This window comes from Pelodiscus sinensis, chromosome 16 (genome assembly GCF_052426305.1).
Source record: "Pelodiscus sinensis isolate ZL-2025 chromosome 16, ASM5242630v1, whole genome shotgun sequence".
Taxonomy (NCBI): Eukaryota; Metazoa; Chordata; order Testudines; family Trionychidae; genus Pelodiscus; species Pelodiscus sinensis.
The window spans coordinates 10,201,526-10,216,691 of NC_143067.1; the positions used below are offsets into that span (position 1 = coordinate 10,201,526).

General features: G+C 42.3%; 1 protein-coding gene across 1 annotated transcript in view; it reads left to right on the forward strand.

Moving 5' to 3' along the window:
• COL23A1 (collagen type XXIII alpha 1 chain) overlaps window positions 1-15,166 on the forward strand; it is a 394,193-nt gene that overhangs the window by 277,446 nt on the left and 101,581 nt on the right. The window contains exon 4 of the mRNA XM_089769470.1: window positions 13,139-13,146. Within this exon, the coding sequence (XP_089625596.1) occupies window positions 13,139-13,146 (8 nt within the window). The remainder of the gene's footprint in view (window positions 1-13,138; window positions 13,147-15,166) is intronic.

Consider the following 15,166-nt stretch of genomic DNA (forward strand, 5'->3'; position numbering starts at 1 on the left):
AAGGCACATACACCACGTCTCAGGAACTGTGCACTGGCCTGTTCTGTTAGGATTACTTATACATAACACACCCTGTGTAGTCTATTAAAACACGCCCAGACTTGGAGTCAGGAATGGGTGAATTCTGAGCCTAACTTCTTGTGTTGGTTTTGAGGGCACAAATCCTTGAGTTTCACCCATAGTCTTTACCTGAGCTAGCTAACTCATGTAAAAACTACAAACTTCATCTTTTGCTAAGATTTCCTCTTGTGTTAGTGACCATATTTTAGCTAACTTGAGTTAAGAATACACTGATCTGATTTGTGAAGATTCCTTTTCTGCCACTCTCGTGAAATGGGGCTAAGGCTACTTCTATATCAGCTTCAAAAGGGTATTCTTTGCTCTATGCTTTGAAGCTACAAGGTACTACAGAAGTAGAATGGAGCATGGTTAGTGCAGGAAGGTGAAGAGCAACATGGAGTTTGTGAACATTTAAAAAAATTTTAAAATGGCGCATGAAATTTTGGGGCCCCCAACCTTAACGGTGCCCTTTTAATTTGGTCTAAGCAAATGTGGTAGTGCAAATATTTATTTTTAATTAGCAATGGTGCTTCTGTTTGTTTATTAATTTATTTTTAACTAGAAATGTTTGCTGTGCCTTGGAAATAGCTGCATTTCAAGGGCAAGCCAAAAATATTCTCAGCAGGTGCAACATCTGTGGCTGTAAGACCATGCTGTTCGTATCCCAAACTGATGTAAATACTAAGCTATGAAGTTCTAAAACACACATAATGGAATCAGTGATAGAGAAGCAGCCGTGTTAGTCTGGTCTAGCTGAAACAAAAGACAGGACTATGCAGCACTTTAAAGACTAACAAGATGGTTTATTAGTGATGAGCTTTCATGGGAGTGGCTCTAGCCCACGAAATATCACCTCATAAACCATTTTCTTAGTCTTTAAAGTGCTGCATAGTCCTGTCTTTTGTTTCATAATGGAATCAGTGGTTTGTAAAAGTTGTATGCATAAAAGGAAACAACAAGGAGTCTGGTGTACATTAAAAATTTAACAAATGTATTAGTGCTTTAGGGCATAAGCTTTTGTACAGCATGGTGTCAGCCTGTGGAACTCAATGCTTCAGGAGAACGTGTAATCAAATACTCTAGCTGAATTTTCAGTCAGGGATGAATAATTTTAAGACCATCAGTATTCTCAATTATGAGGTGATGGAGCTACGGAAATCATACATTACAGGACATAGAGGTTAAGAAATAATTTCCCTCACTTCCTCACTAGAGGCCATCGCATATTGGGCATGGTAAATATCAGAGATTGCTGTAGCCAGCAAAAGGATATTGGACATTATGGGACAGTGACACAACCTGCTACAGTGCATCCTGTTCTGCTCGAGTAAGCCCAACTGTCGAGGCTGAGTATTTTGTCATGTGATTTGGATTCCTTAATGTTGCACTCTGCTCTATAAAGTCTTTGACTGACTACAGGATTCAAGCAAGTGCGAACTGCAACATTCAAACAGAGTAGTGTTCAAATACATCAGTTTATTGAATTTTCTTTTACGCCATTTTCTATCTATTTAGTTGTCAAATGTTTTAAAGCGGCTTGGGATGATGATTTGCGAGAATTTGCTCTCAATCCACATTTTAATATTTTACATGAAGTCTGAAAATACAATTATTGCAATTGTAGCAATAGTATTAAAATAACATCTAGGGTCCCAAAGTGAGATCAGGGCCTCCTTGTGCTGGGCACTGTACAGACATGGTAAAAGACTAACTCTGTCCCAAAAAGCTTCTATTTAATTTACAGATAGGAAATAGAGGCGCTGAGAGACTAAGGCTACATCTGCACTGCATCCCACTTGCTCAAAAGCCTGTGCAAAAGAAGCGCAGATTAGCATATTGCCACACTTCATTTGTATAATTAATTAGGGGGCATTTTTTGCACAAGAGGCTTTTGCGCAAAAAGGAGCCGTCTACATAGCTCCCTTTTGCGTCAAACCACCCTCTTGTGCCAAAACGGCCCCTAATTAATTATGCAAATGAAGTGCTGCACTATGCTAATCCGCACTTCATTTGCATAGGCTTTTGCACAAGAGGGATGCAGTGTAGACGTAGCCTAAGTGATTTGCCTAAGGTGATATGGGGAGTCTATTGCAGAGCAGGGGGTTGAACTGAGGTCTCCTGAATTCCAGTTCAATGTGTTAACCACAAGAATATCCTTCCTCTTAAGGCACAGGAAATAGCCCTGGGATCAGATGACAACCAGCAGAGGAATTATAAAGAATTAATGAGACTCAAGTATGTCTCTTTGAATTTTCTGTAGATGGGGAGGAAAATCAAGGAAAAGCTGTAGTTGTTTTTGGCAGGGAGGCTCACAGGGTGCATACTTGTGGTAGAGGGTTAAACTGATGCGTTACTCTGTGATGGAACAAAAGCACACAATACAATACATTAGATACACAGAGTGGTTAAACACAGCCTATGTAATGAAGCCCCTGAGACTTGTCATGCTGTATTACAGATACAAAGAAAGGCAAAGAGCAGACTTCCCTCTGCATATTGGTTTTGCTGTGGCTGCCAAACGTTTGTTTTCCTGGATAGCTTGAATATATATTTATATATTTGTTTCAGAATCTTACCACACATAAACCAGGTCCTTGTTCTTTCACCACAGCTGATAAATGGGAATAAAAATGTGTTTGCCTAGCATGATAACATCCCTCCCTAGAGACTAGTGGTTACAACTTCACAGCCTCCAGACGAAAACTGTCTCAGTGCCAGAATGCTCAGCACTGATTCAAGTTTGCCCTGGGGGAGGCCTTTCTCTGGCAGTGGTTAAATTAGGAATGTTAAAGCTTTCTAATACATATGAGGCAGTCGATAGATTTGTTTTAAAATCAATGTTCACAGTGATGTTGGCGAGATCAGCCTAGTTCTTCCAGCCACACCCTCTTAATTTAAAACCCAACTGAATTCCATTTCTTTTCTGTTTAGCTGTGGACAGTATAAAAATTAACCAGGCAGCTATCAACATATAGGAAATTTTGTTCGTCTCTAAGGTGCCACAGGACTACTCATTGTTTTTAAAGTTACAGACTAACACGGCTGCCCCTCTGACACTATTGCCGCTCATAGTGAAATTACACTAGTGCTAAACCAACATTGGGTAAAAGTGCTCATGCCCTTAATATAAATGGGTTCAGTCTGCTAATCTGCTTGGAATTCCACAATTATTACCTAGCCAGATAGGTGTTAAATACCACATTCCAAAGGGATTATCACTTTCCCCTCCTCCTCTGCTCTTACTGATTGGGGACAAAAAGATAAATTGTTTCTACCCCATGAAGGGAAGGAATGGAGAGGAATTCCTGGCTCCTAGTCTTGCTGCAGCTGCTTTCTGAGATTATAAAGAGAGATGGTTTTGTTGCAGCTGCTCACTTTTGGAAGTGATTTGGCCTTCCAAGCGGCCCCATCTCCATCATGCCTGCCTGCCAGTGTTGTTACCAATGTTAGGCTTTCGGTGGGTACGTGCTGGAAATGTTCAGTGCTGAGATAGCCTTTAGTTGAAAGAAAGTTTTGAAACTCTCCTGAGTTCCACAGCACATGCCTGGTCTTATCGTTTAGCCTGGTCAGGACAACAGTGTGCTAGAGGCCAGGATTGTACACTTCAAAAGTAAATGAAGGCATTTTAGTACATGCTCTGAGTGTCATGGAAAGGTCTAAAAAGTCTCAGAGAGTTAGCCATGGTAGTCTATAATAACTTTAAAAACAACAGGCAGTCCTATGGCACCTTAGAGACTTGCAAACCCCATGTCTTCAGATGAGTTTGAGTGGAGAAAAAAGGCGAACATGTTCCCCTTTTTTCTTCACTATGAAAAGGTCTGTGCAAATATGCAAAGTGTAACACCAATGGGTAGACTCAAACCTGGGACTTCAGTGCATGAGCCTTTACTGCATGAGCTAAAAGCCAGCTGGCTGTTAGCAAAGGGTGTAAAGCAGATTCATTCTCTCTCTGTAAGTGGTCTCAGAGACACTAGACACAACAATATCACACCCAGAAGGCATGGGTTATAAAAATAAATGTGAATTTGCGGGGAGGGGGGATTCATGAGTCCCACAAATGAATCCCCTTTATGCCCTTGACTACAGCCCCAATTTCTTTTAACGGTCTTCATTGACCTTCCTGTTTAAACAGGAACAATGCATAGATTTGCAAAGCGGTTTTGTCAGTGTCAGTACGGTTAAACAGTCCACAGATTTATTGAGTCATTGACTCTATCTGACCCATTTTATTTACTCCTGCAGTCTTCTGGCTCTAATTTAATTGTTTCCATGCCTCTGACAGAGGAGCAGCTAGTGCCGTGAATTGCACATCTGTTTCAAAGATGCACACGAAGGAATCACCTTCATAATAGGCATTTAGACGCAGCTTCCTGGAAGAGGCTGCTTAAAAAAAAAAAACATGCATCTTAATATTGTAGCTATGAGACCAAGATCCATTTGAACCGCCTTCATCCATGTGTCTGTGATCTAGGAACACCTGTGGTTCGGACCCTCACATGGCCCTTACAGACCCCATCTTTGCACATGCACACCCACGCTCCTTATCTCCCTCCCACACCCTGCAGCCGCAGCATCAATAACAGTTTAAATACAGTGCATTAAGGATTTGTCTTATGACATGTTATGACATGCTAGGGATGTGAATGACTCGTCAACAATCCGATAAGCAAATACTTATCTGATAGTCGATACACTAGTCGGCTAGATGCTTCCCCCCTGCCTTGCTGCCTCTATAAGAAAGAGGCAGCAAGAGAGGGAGAAGAAAGGGTGCTTCAAAGCAGCAGTGCCGTATGGAGCCACCGCATTGAAACACCATGTGCATCCTGGGGTCTGCTGCTTTGTGTTGAGAGTCCCTAGATGGCCCGGGCTGCCCACGGTGTTTCAAAGCAGCAGTGCTGCATGGAGCCCAGAGTCAGCTGGGGACTGACCCCGGGCTCCATGTGGCGCTGCTGCTTTGAAAACATCCTTATCGACTAATCAAATAGTCAATGCAAATTGTATCCACTATTCAATTAGCCAATTAATCGAAATTTAACGTAAGAATGGCCATACTGGGTCAGACCAAAGGTCCATCTAGCCCAGTATCCTGTCTGCTGACAGTGGCCAATGCCAGATGCCCCAGAGGGAGGGAACACAACAGGTAATCCTCACACGATCCCACTCCTGTCACTCATTTCCAGACAAACAGAGGCTGTGGACACCATTCCTACCCATCCTGGTCAATCCTTAATACATAGAGGCTGTGTCTAGACTGCATCCCTTTTCCGTAAAAGGGATGCAAATTAGACACATCGCAATTGCAAATGAAGCGGGGATTTAAATCCCCCCGCTTCATTTGCATAAACATGGCTGCCACTTTTTTCCGGCTCGGAGCTTTGCCGAAAAAAAGCGCCAGTCTAGACGGGGATCTTTCAGGAAATAAAGCCTTTTCCGAAAGATCCCTTATTCCTTTTTTTTAAGAGGAATAAGGGATCTTTCGGAAAAGGCTTTATTTTCCGAAAGTTCCCCGTCTAGACTGGCACTTTTTTCTGGCAAAGCCCCGAGCCAGAAAAAAGCGGCAGCCATGTTTATGCAAATGAAGTGGGGGGGATTTAAATCCCCGCTTCATTTGCAATTGCGATGTGTCTAATTTGCATCCCTTTTACGGAAAAGGGATGCAGTCTAGACACAGCCATACAGTATTCTACAATGATTTGCACATACAAAAGCTTTAGTAATAGACGTTGTTTAACCTTCATGGTTCAGAATATTCCATAATCTGGCATAGCCTATTTCCCAAAATTGCCAGATTATTCAGATGTATTTTAAACAACTAATCAATCTCACTTGGGATGCACCATCCTATCCTCACTTTTCAGGTGTGTCCAATGTTTCTTGAAAAATGAGTGCTTGGGCAGCCACCCAGGAGAGATTCAGATGCCACCCAGATGATTAGCAGAGCTTCCACAGCTGGTAGCATGTGTTTCTCCTGGTGGTGCACATCTGCACATGCCTTGGTGAATAAACAAACTTTATTCTGCACATGGATGGAAAAAAGTTAGCAGGAACATTGTGTGTGTCCACAGAAATCCACTGCATGAGCACTGAGTGCATCAACTGGCTTAGGGGGTCTCGCTTATCTTTGCAACAGACAAAGCTGTTTTCGACACAATGACAACAGTGAACTTCTGTAGCGTGTACTGCAGATCCATGGCTGTCCTTGTGCTTTCTGGGCTACTTGAAGCATCTGTTCCTTTATTCCTCAAAAAATGTGGTTTACAGGATCTTGCTCAAAAGGGTTTTTTTTTTTTCAGACAAATGGCCCCGTCTACACAGGGCTTTTTAATGGCAAAAACTTCTTCCACAAAAAGGATCAGCAGAAGATATGCAAATGAGTGTGCAAGATATGCAAATGAGTGCACCATTTGCATATCCTCTTCTGCAAAAAACCCCGCAGTGTAGACGTAATCCCAGATAGAATACTAAAAACTATCCAAGGTGTTGCCATGAAAGCAATTTCTATTCTGGGAAAGGGTATCCTGTTAGAAAATGTGCTGATGTGTTTTAACTGAAACAATTCGACACCCTGGTAGAGACAGGGAAAAGTGATATTTTAAAATGGGTTCACTTGCTCACAGTTACCATCTATAGCCAGTTCATAGATTTTAAAATATAACCATCTTTGCCCACACGAAGGGCAAAGCATTATGCACGGCATGTTAATATGGTCTCAAACATTACGGCTGCGTCTAGACTGGCATGATTTTGCGGAAATACTTTTAACGGAAAAGTTTTTCTGTTAAAAGTATTTCCGCAAAAGAGCGTCTAGGTTGGCACGGATGCTTTTGCGCAAAAAGTGCTTTTGCACAAAAGCACATGTGCCCAGTATAGATGCGCTTTTGTGCAAGAAAGCTCCGATGGCCATTTTAGCCATCGGGCTTTCTTGCGCAAAAAATTAAGGTGCCTGTCTACACTGGCCCTCTTGTGCAAGTATTCTTGTGCAAGAGGGCTTATCCCTGAGCGGGAGCGTCAAAGTATTTGCGCAAGAAGCACTGAATTCTTACATTAGAACGTCGGTGCTCTTGCACAAATTCAAGCGGCCAATATAGACAGCTGGCAAGTTTTTGTGCAAAAGCGGCCGCTTTTACTCAAAATCCTGCCAGTCTAGACACAGCCTGCATGTTTTCCCAGTGGAGATGAGGCCTAATTGATTCAAGCCCCATTAGTACGACAGTGGCACAGCTGTACCTATATAGGTGAGCCATTTCAGCGTGCCTGGCAAAGGCGCTCTGTGTCAGCCTCTGCAAAGGGCAGAAGCTAGATTGGTGGGAGAGCTTTTGCTGTGGTGCACAGGAACACCTCTGACAGTGTAAGTCACATCGCTCAGGGGATTGGTTTATTGACACTCCTGAGTGACATAAGTGATGTCAACAGAGACTGTAATCTAGACACAGCCGTAGTGCCCGTCTCTAAATTATCATGGACAAATGTGGTATTTCAACACAAGACTTTGTATCTTAGCTAAAGCAAAATACAGGAGTATGTAGCACTTTAAAGACTAACAAGATGGTTTATTAGATGATGAGCTTTCGTGGGCCAGACCCACTTCCTCAGATCAAGTAGTGGAAGAAAATAGTCACAACCATATAAACCAAAGGATACAATTTAAAAAAAAATTAAAAAATGAACACACATGAAAAGTGCTTTTCATATGTGTTCATTTTTTAAAATTGTATCCTTTGGTATATATGGTTGTGACTATTTTCTTCCACTACTTGATCTGAGGAAGTGGGTCTGGCCCACGAAAGCTCATCATCTAATAAACCATCTTGTTAGTCTTTAAAGTGCTACATACTCCTGTATTTTGCTTCAGCTACACCAGACTAACACGGCTACATTTCTATTACTATGTTAGCTAAAGGCATTCTATCTGGTGGTTCTTTTCTATGCCTCTTCTCGTCCAAAAACACTAGTATCCAGGACAGAGACAGAAAGACATTATTTCTGCTCACCATATCAAGTGTCGTTAGGTAGGATTTAACTGACTCTTATTGATTCAGGGAGCCTGAATTGTCTCCAGTCTGTAAAGTTGTGATAGAAATAAATATTTAGTATAAGTAAATACTATACTAAGTAAAACATTTCTTAGATTGTGACATTTTTGGGACAGGGACCTTCACTTCATTATGTATTTGTGCAGTGCATACCGCAACAGGGCCATGGTCCATGAAAGAATTTCTAGAGTGCTCTTGCAACTTTATAACATTATCCACAAGTTCTGCATCAAACTGTAGTTTTCTGGTTTATGAGTTTCACTGTTGCAGTGTTCCATGCTGAATGCTAAATATGCCAATATAATCCATTCCCAGGAGAGCTGGCAGAATGACATGGGGTTAAAAAATTGGGTGTCTCTTAAATATAATGATTTCAAAGACAATGAGGAGTCCTGTGGCACCTTAAAGACTAGCAGATTTATTTGGGCATAAGCTTAACTGTGGAGGTTAATCAATAAGCCCAGGCGCATCAGTTAACCCATGTATACGGTTACAGTTTCACATCCCTATTCAAAATCTCAAATGTTAAAGTATTTGAGACAGTTAAAAGCATTTCTTACCCAGCTCTAGTACAGATGTGGATTCAATATTTTGCAAACTAAAAGTTTGTTTTGAAATGTTGGCTGAGTAACATGTTAATCTGTTGAAGGATATTTTTCATGTATGTTGCTACTAAAGCACTGCATAGGGATGGCTAATACTTATATTTGTTGACCTCCAAGATTATTGGGTGCTAAAAAACTGAGGGCACATTTACACAGCAGAGCTAAAGCCTAAATAAGCTACACAACTTCAGCTACGTCAATTGCGTAGCTTAATTCGAAAGAGCTTATTGCTGTCTATACAGCAAGAAGTCCGACAAAGAACACTCTTCCTCTGACTTCCCTTACTCCTTGTAAAATGAGGGTTACAAGAGTCAGAGTAAGAAGTCCTCCGGCTTGACATTATTTTGACATTATGTCAAAATAATTGCTTGTAGTGTAGACGCGGACTATGTTATTTCAGAATAACGTCAGTTATTCCAAAATAACACTGTGTCTACAGAGCTATATCTGGTTAATCATCAGTTCTTGCTGTTACCCTTATCTTTCATTACTCCTTCTCTCTCACTGCTTGTGTCACCCCACTTGCTGCATCCTGCTTAAATTATGCTGATTCATGCAAATGAGCAGATTTCTGCTTTGATGCCTATTAATGTTCTCTTTCCAGAGCAGGATGTCAGTTGGATTTCCCAAAAGACAGAGTAGAGTTAAGCATGTGCAAAAACCATGTACGGGATTGAAACCTAAAGTTGGCAGACCCTGTCCTGAAGGGCTGTCTTTTACTATGTGTTTGTACAGCTCGCAGCACAGTGGAGTCCTGATTCTTAGTGGGCCTGCAGGTATTAGAACAATAAACATTCTTCCCACCTCTCACATAGATTTTTGATTAACAAAATGTGCGGGGATGCATGCTTTGGACGTATTGTCTCTACTCTGAAATTTCCTTGATCTGTCAGTGTTGGATGTGAATATTGTAATTGAAAGGAGAAACTAATCCTGCATCCTAGCTGTGGTTTGTCCACTAACTGAGCAGTTGCTTGGGCGTGTTCCTAATCACCCCCCAGAAATCAGAGGGAAACACCCACTCATACAAGTAAGGCCCAAGAGAAAAATGCAAGAGTTCAAAGAAGTAAACACAATTGAAAATAATTATCTAAACCAGATTTTAAAATAGCCACCCTGGAGATTCCACAGCACACAAGAAGATGAAGGCAAGTGAAGTAGTGCCAAAATAGAGCCTGGCATTTGGTCTGTTAAGAGTGTTGATATTTCTGGGCTTTTCATTTTAAGACCTATGGTATATGTAACTCTTGGGACAATCAAATGCAGATCTGGCATCTCAGGCCTTGATCTTAGGCCCTTTGAGGTCTATAGCAAAACCCCCCTTGATTTTTATGGTGGAGAATCAGACTCTCCCCGAATTTTTGCAAAATCTCGTCTTTGTTCTTTATTTTCCTTTGTCCAAACTTTATAGTCGTGTTCCTTTTTCTTCTAGCAGGGTTTAAAGGCTTTGATAGATAGGTGGGTCTGAAAATGGCTGGCTCTGGCCCAGTTTTTACAATTTTGGGGACTCATTCCAAAGTCCCCCTCCTGCAAAAATAATGAAATCAAAAGATTGTAAATTCTTTGAGCCTGGGGTTCTCCCTTACCATATCTTCGCACAGTGCCCAGCACCATATGCCCCATTCAGGTAGGCCTTTAGCCACTACCATAGTTGTTACAATAAATAACTAAAACTGGATTGTCAACTAACTAATCTGACTTCATCTTCACCCAACATAACCACCTTTGTGCGCCTGTGAGCATTTTCAAATACTTTTATATGCTGTTAGAGTTCTGTTATTAAATGTAAAACCATCATTATAGGACTTGTTTAAAACTAGCAGTAATAAATGCTGCAGGTTATAGATAAGAATGGCATTCTGCCATAGCTATGTTTGTTAATGGGGAATCTGTCAGAAACAGCTCAGACTTTGTTCCGTAGGTTATTTTGTCTTCCCATTTTCCTTTCTAAACTATGCCTCCAAAGTAATTTGTTATGGAGTCCCAAATTTACAAAGGCTGTTTCCAATTTTTACTTGTTATAATAATAATAATAATAATTTCCAAGCGGTTTTATTCTGTCTGTAGAACACTGAAAGTAATTCTCACTACTCAACTTTATTATTCATAATTTTGGCAAATTTCTCCGAAAGGGAGAGCGCATCATGCAGTGTGCTTGCCTCTGAGGAATGGAGCACATCGCTAACTTCTTTGCTTATTGCCTTGATTTAAAAAATGACTTTTTTTTGTAGCAGACAAGTGTCTCATGACTGGTCTGTGAAAAACAGTGAGCAAGTCAGAATTATGTTTTTCTTCGTCGGTATTTTTGCTTAATCAAATTTGGTTCATTCATAGAACCCTTAAAGGACTCCTATAACTTTTAGCTGTAATGAAAGTTTCTAGCCAAATTCTGCTCTTTATCAGTAAAAGGCCGACGTAACTCTGATAGCAGTTAGGACAGCAAGGTACTGCTGCTCTTGGTGAACTGCATGTTTAAAAAATCCACAGCAATCCATATGGTTTGATTGAACCTCATAACCAAAGCAGAGGCCTTTTATAAGAGCACGTGACTGATCAGATATCCTAGTTTGCATATGTTTGAAGGACAGTGTCTGAAAAAGTCAACAGTCTAAAGCAATTAGATATGTCATCGCAATCCCATGTTAAAATGTCCTGACCACACGTCACTTAGTTTGGTGCTCATTAAGATGAAAAGAGGCCTTATGTGGGTGAACTGGTAGAAATTAGTTAATAAATCAAGTTTGCGTTAAGAGCCAGATTCTCTGCTGGCAAATTGGCTTAGGTCCACTGAGTTCAATGGAGCCATGCCAATGTACAACAGCTTAGGATCTGGTCATAAGAAGAAAAATCTGTGAAAGTGCAGTAACAACCACATACATATCCTAAGGTGAAGATAGTGGTCCCGATTCTGAAAGAGACTGCATTGCTCTAGTAACAAATTCAGCTTTAGGTGTGTGTCCTTCTTATCTATCACCTGCAGCATTCACAGCTCCCAGTGAATTCTCCATGGTCAAGCCCACAGGCGACCAGGTCTTGTGCTGAATTAATTGAACTGGTCTATTGATGCTAACAGGTCAGTTCCAGGTAGTATGTACCCAGAGCCATAATAAATAGTTGGTTTGGATCCTAATTCTGCATGATGATTTGGTTTCTGTTACTGCATTTTTAAACACTTAGATGTTTTAAAGAATTGTGAGCTTGAAAAGACTCATAAACAGAAATATGCTTCTCATTTAAAATTGAGTTTCCAGTAAGCTTCTTTTTTTTCTATTTTAATTTCTCCCACATTTTTTTTTCATTGACTCCATTTCTGGTTTTGATCATGGAGGAAATGGAGCATGAAGAGGCCCCAAAACACACAGTGTAAAAAGCTTCCCAAACAAGAGTGGAAGATGGATGTGATTGGTCCACAGCTCAAATGTTCACCTCTGCCGCAGGGGTTGGGATTGTGGGGGCGCTGCAGAAATTGGGGTGGGGTGGGCAGCTGCATGGTAGAGATGCTTATGCAGCATGTTCCCCCTTCCCAGTATCGGCACTTGAAACCTAAGTTCTGTGGGCCTGAGATAAAACCCACTCAAGAGGAGTCTTACTTTTGATTTCAGTTACCTTTGTTTCAGGCCCTGTGATTGGTGCAGCATATTCCCCTCACAGGGCACTGTAAGTTAGCGGTGGCAGCATTACCTAGTGGTTAGGTTCAGCATAGGACTGGGAGTTAGGTGACTGTTTAGTGAAACATGGAGATGAGAAGGTGAAATATGCTACACAGACATTCAGTAGGGGTGGAATTTGTGCTGGTAAGTTGCTATGATTCCGTAGCTCCCTTCCCCAGGCCAGGTCTACACTAGGAGCACTAGGCTGGGGTGGGTATACTGATGTACTGTAGCAACAACACACTCCTCGTGGGGATACAGTTTATCTTAGTGACACCCTAACCTTCCTCCACCCCCCCTTCCAGTGAAATGAGCTAGCCCATCAGAAATGCGGCTTTGCCTTCATAACTGCATCTACACTAGGGGCTTTTGCCGGCACAGCTGTGTTGGTCAGGGGTCCCCCACCACTCATCCCATGAGTGACATAGCTCTGCCTACAGAAGCCTGTAATATCGACCTGGCCTCCTACTACCAGACAGCAAAGTGGAGAACAGATTTTAGCTCTACAGCTCTTGCTAGCTCTGTGCCTTGCGCAAGGCTCCCGTGCTAGAGATGAAGATTCAGTTCTATCCTAGCGTGAGCGTGTTCGCATGTACAACTGTGTAATGCCCGCTCCAAAACTGGGCTGTAGATGCAGTGTTTTAGCTACTCGTGGAAAGCCGTCCAACTTGATGCAAACTAGAAATATTGCTCTGACTTCCTGGCCTTCCCTGCCACCTACTGTGTTGTATTGAATGATACTTTTCTTTCTTTGGTTAATAAGTGTTTGGGGTTTGTTTTTGTTTTTCAGGACCTGCTGTAAGTACCGTGGATTTTACTCTTGGCTCAACAAAGTTAAGGCAATTTTTTTTCTCCTTCTGTATCATTTCACAAGAATAACCTTTTTTCATAGAGGTGTGCATGGAAGGAAAATTGGTACCAGATGCTGCTCTTTTTTCTCCCCTCCCCCTCTTGATTATAGACAACTACTTTAAAAAAAAAAAAGCTTTAAAAATGCTTAACTTGCTGCCCTAAGGAAACTGTGGTAATTTAAAACCCAGCAAATATTCTGTAAAAACATAGTTCTCTTTTTTTAAAGAGTTCTTTGGTCAGTCTCCATGCTCAAAAAATGTGTACACTTTATTCATATTTTAATGTTTTGATGTTTTAAATTTGAAAACTGTCCATCTCGCTTTTCCCATCTCTTGCGTCTCAGACAGTTGAGACTGCATGTCATTAGCGATAGCCCCACACGGCTGTGATTCGGCCAGAAAAATGTATAGCTTTGTTCTCTCTCCGGAGCTGTTTGGTGAGTAATAAACATCCCTCTTGCATGACCAGAACCTTTATGGTGCATGCATTGTTGGCAGGAATGGTTATTGAATATGTGCTAATCCCTCCTCTTAAGAAAACTTTCCGACACATCCATTGTTATCCCCTCCAATGAAATCTCCAAATCTGTTTTTCTCCCAGTGCTCTTGAGGTGAGAAGTTAGCCTCACTGGCACCAGTTAAATGCTATCATCAGTGGGGTTTTCAAATAAATTTAAGGGAATTAGGCGCCAACCACCTTCCATTGACTTTCTGAAAGTCACTGAAAGATATTTAAAACCTTCCACAACTTTTGAAAGTCCTTCCCTTATAGCCTCTTTGTGACGGAGCAGATCTCCTCCGCCCAGCAGGAGCCAATCCACCCCGCACTGACCCTGCGGTAGCACTCACGCTCCTGGGAAGTGGCCGAGAACCGCGAGCGGTTTGCGCCCGCTGCTCGTCAGCCGCAGCCCAGCTGATGGGTGGAAGTGGGGCCGGCCAAGGACGTGGGCCAAACGCTGGAGTACGTGCAGGGCGGGAGGACACTCAGCACATACCCGGAGTCGATGGGTGACGTCAGGCAGCGCAAGGGGAGGTGGGGAAGCTAAACGGTCGGAGCGGAACAGGAAACAAGGGGGGACAGGAGTGGAGAGAGGTCGAAAGGTGAGCGAGCTGGAAGGGATTAGCGTGGTAGGAAGTAGCCCAGGGCAGGGCCTGGAGATAAGGCCGGCGGGCCAGTGAGTTTTGGGCTAAGACCCCACCAGCCGGACAGGGCACAGAGAGCCTGTCCTAAGGGCCCTGGGCTAGGGCCCATGAGAGAGGGCTCTACCCCGCATTTCCAGACCTGGGAAAGCGATAGTGCCTAGGAGCGGCACCAGCGAACACCCCTGAATTAAGAGGAGGACACGGACAAAACACTGGCTCCGTAAATCAGAAAGACAGACACAGGTGGGTGTGAGGGACCACCTCTGTACACTCTTACATTTCCTTTCCTTGGTGAGCAATATAATGTCAGTGTCCATTTCCTCAAATACCATTCCCTTCCTGCCAAGGCCCGAGGACTGGCAGGGAGTTATTCTAGTAATCTCTGCAGTTCACTAATAAACCATCTTTTGCTCTAGTTAATCTCCAGTTCTATATATACCATTTAAAGCTTGGAATTGATGATGAAACACAAGTAAAACGTTAAGACTGTAAAACTCAACACTGTTGGTTCATGTGGGTCTGAACAATATTTTGTGTTTAAACTTGGACTTAATGTGCAGTTTTGTCCCTTCAGGTTTCATTTTTCTTTCAGGTTCATTTTCGAATCTGAAAACATAGAGACTCTTGGGCAAAACTGTTGTGTCAGCTTGGTTTTGAGTGGGAATCATAGAAGCGTGTGCATTGAACGAGGATGTTGACTGATAACCCCTTGAAGGGAGGGAAATGGGGCTTGTCTGAAACTCCACCCAGGCACACTTTCAAGGATGGCATGTGGGACAGTGGAGGGGCTAGCAGCCGTATATACTGAGACGGGGCTTGCTTTT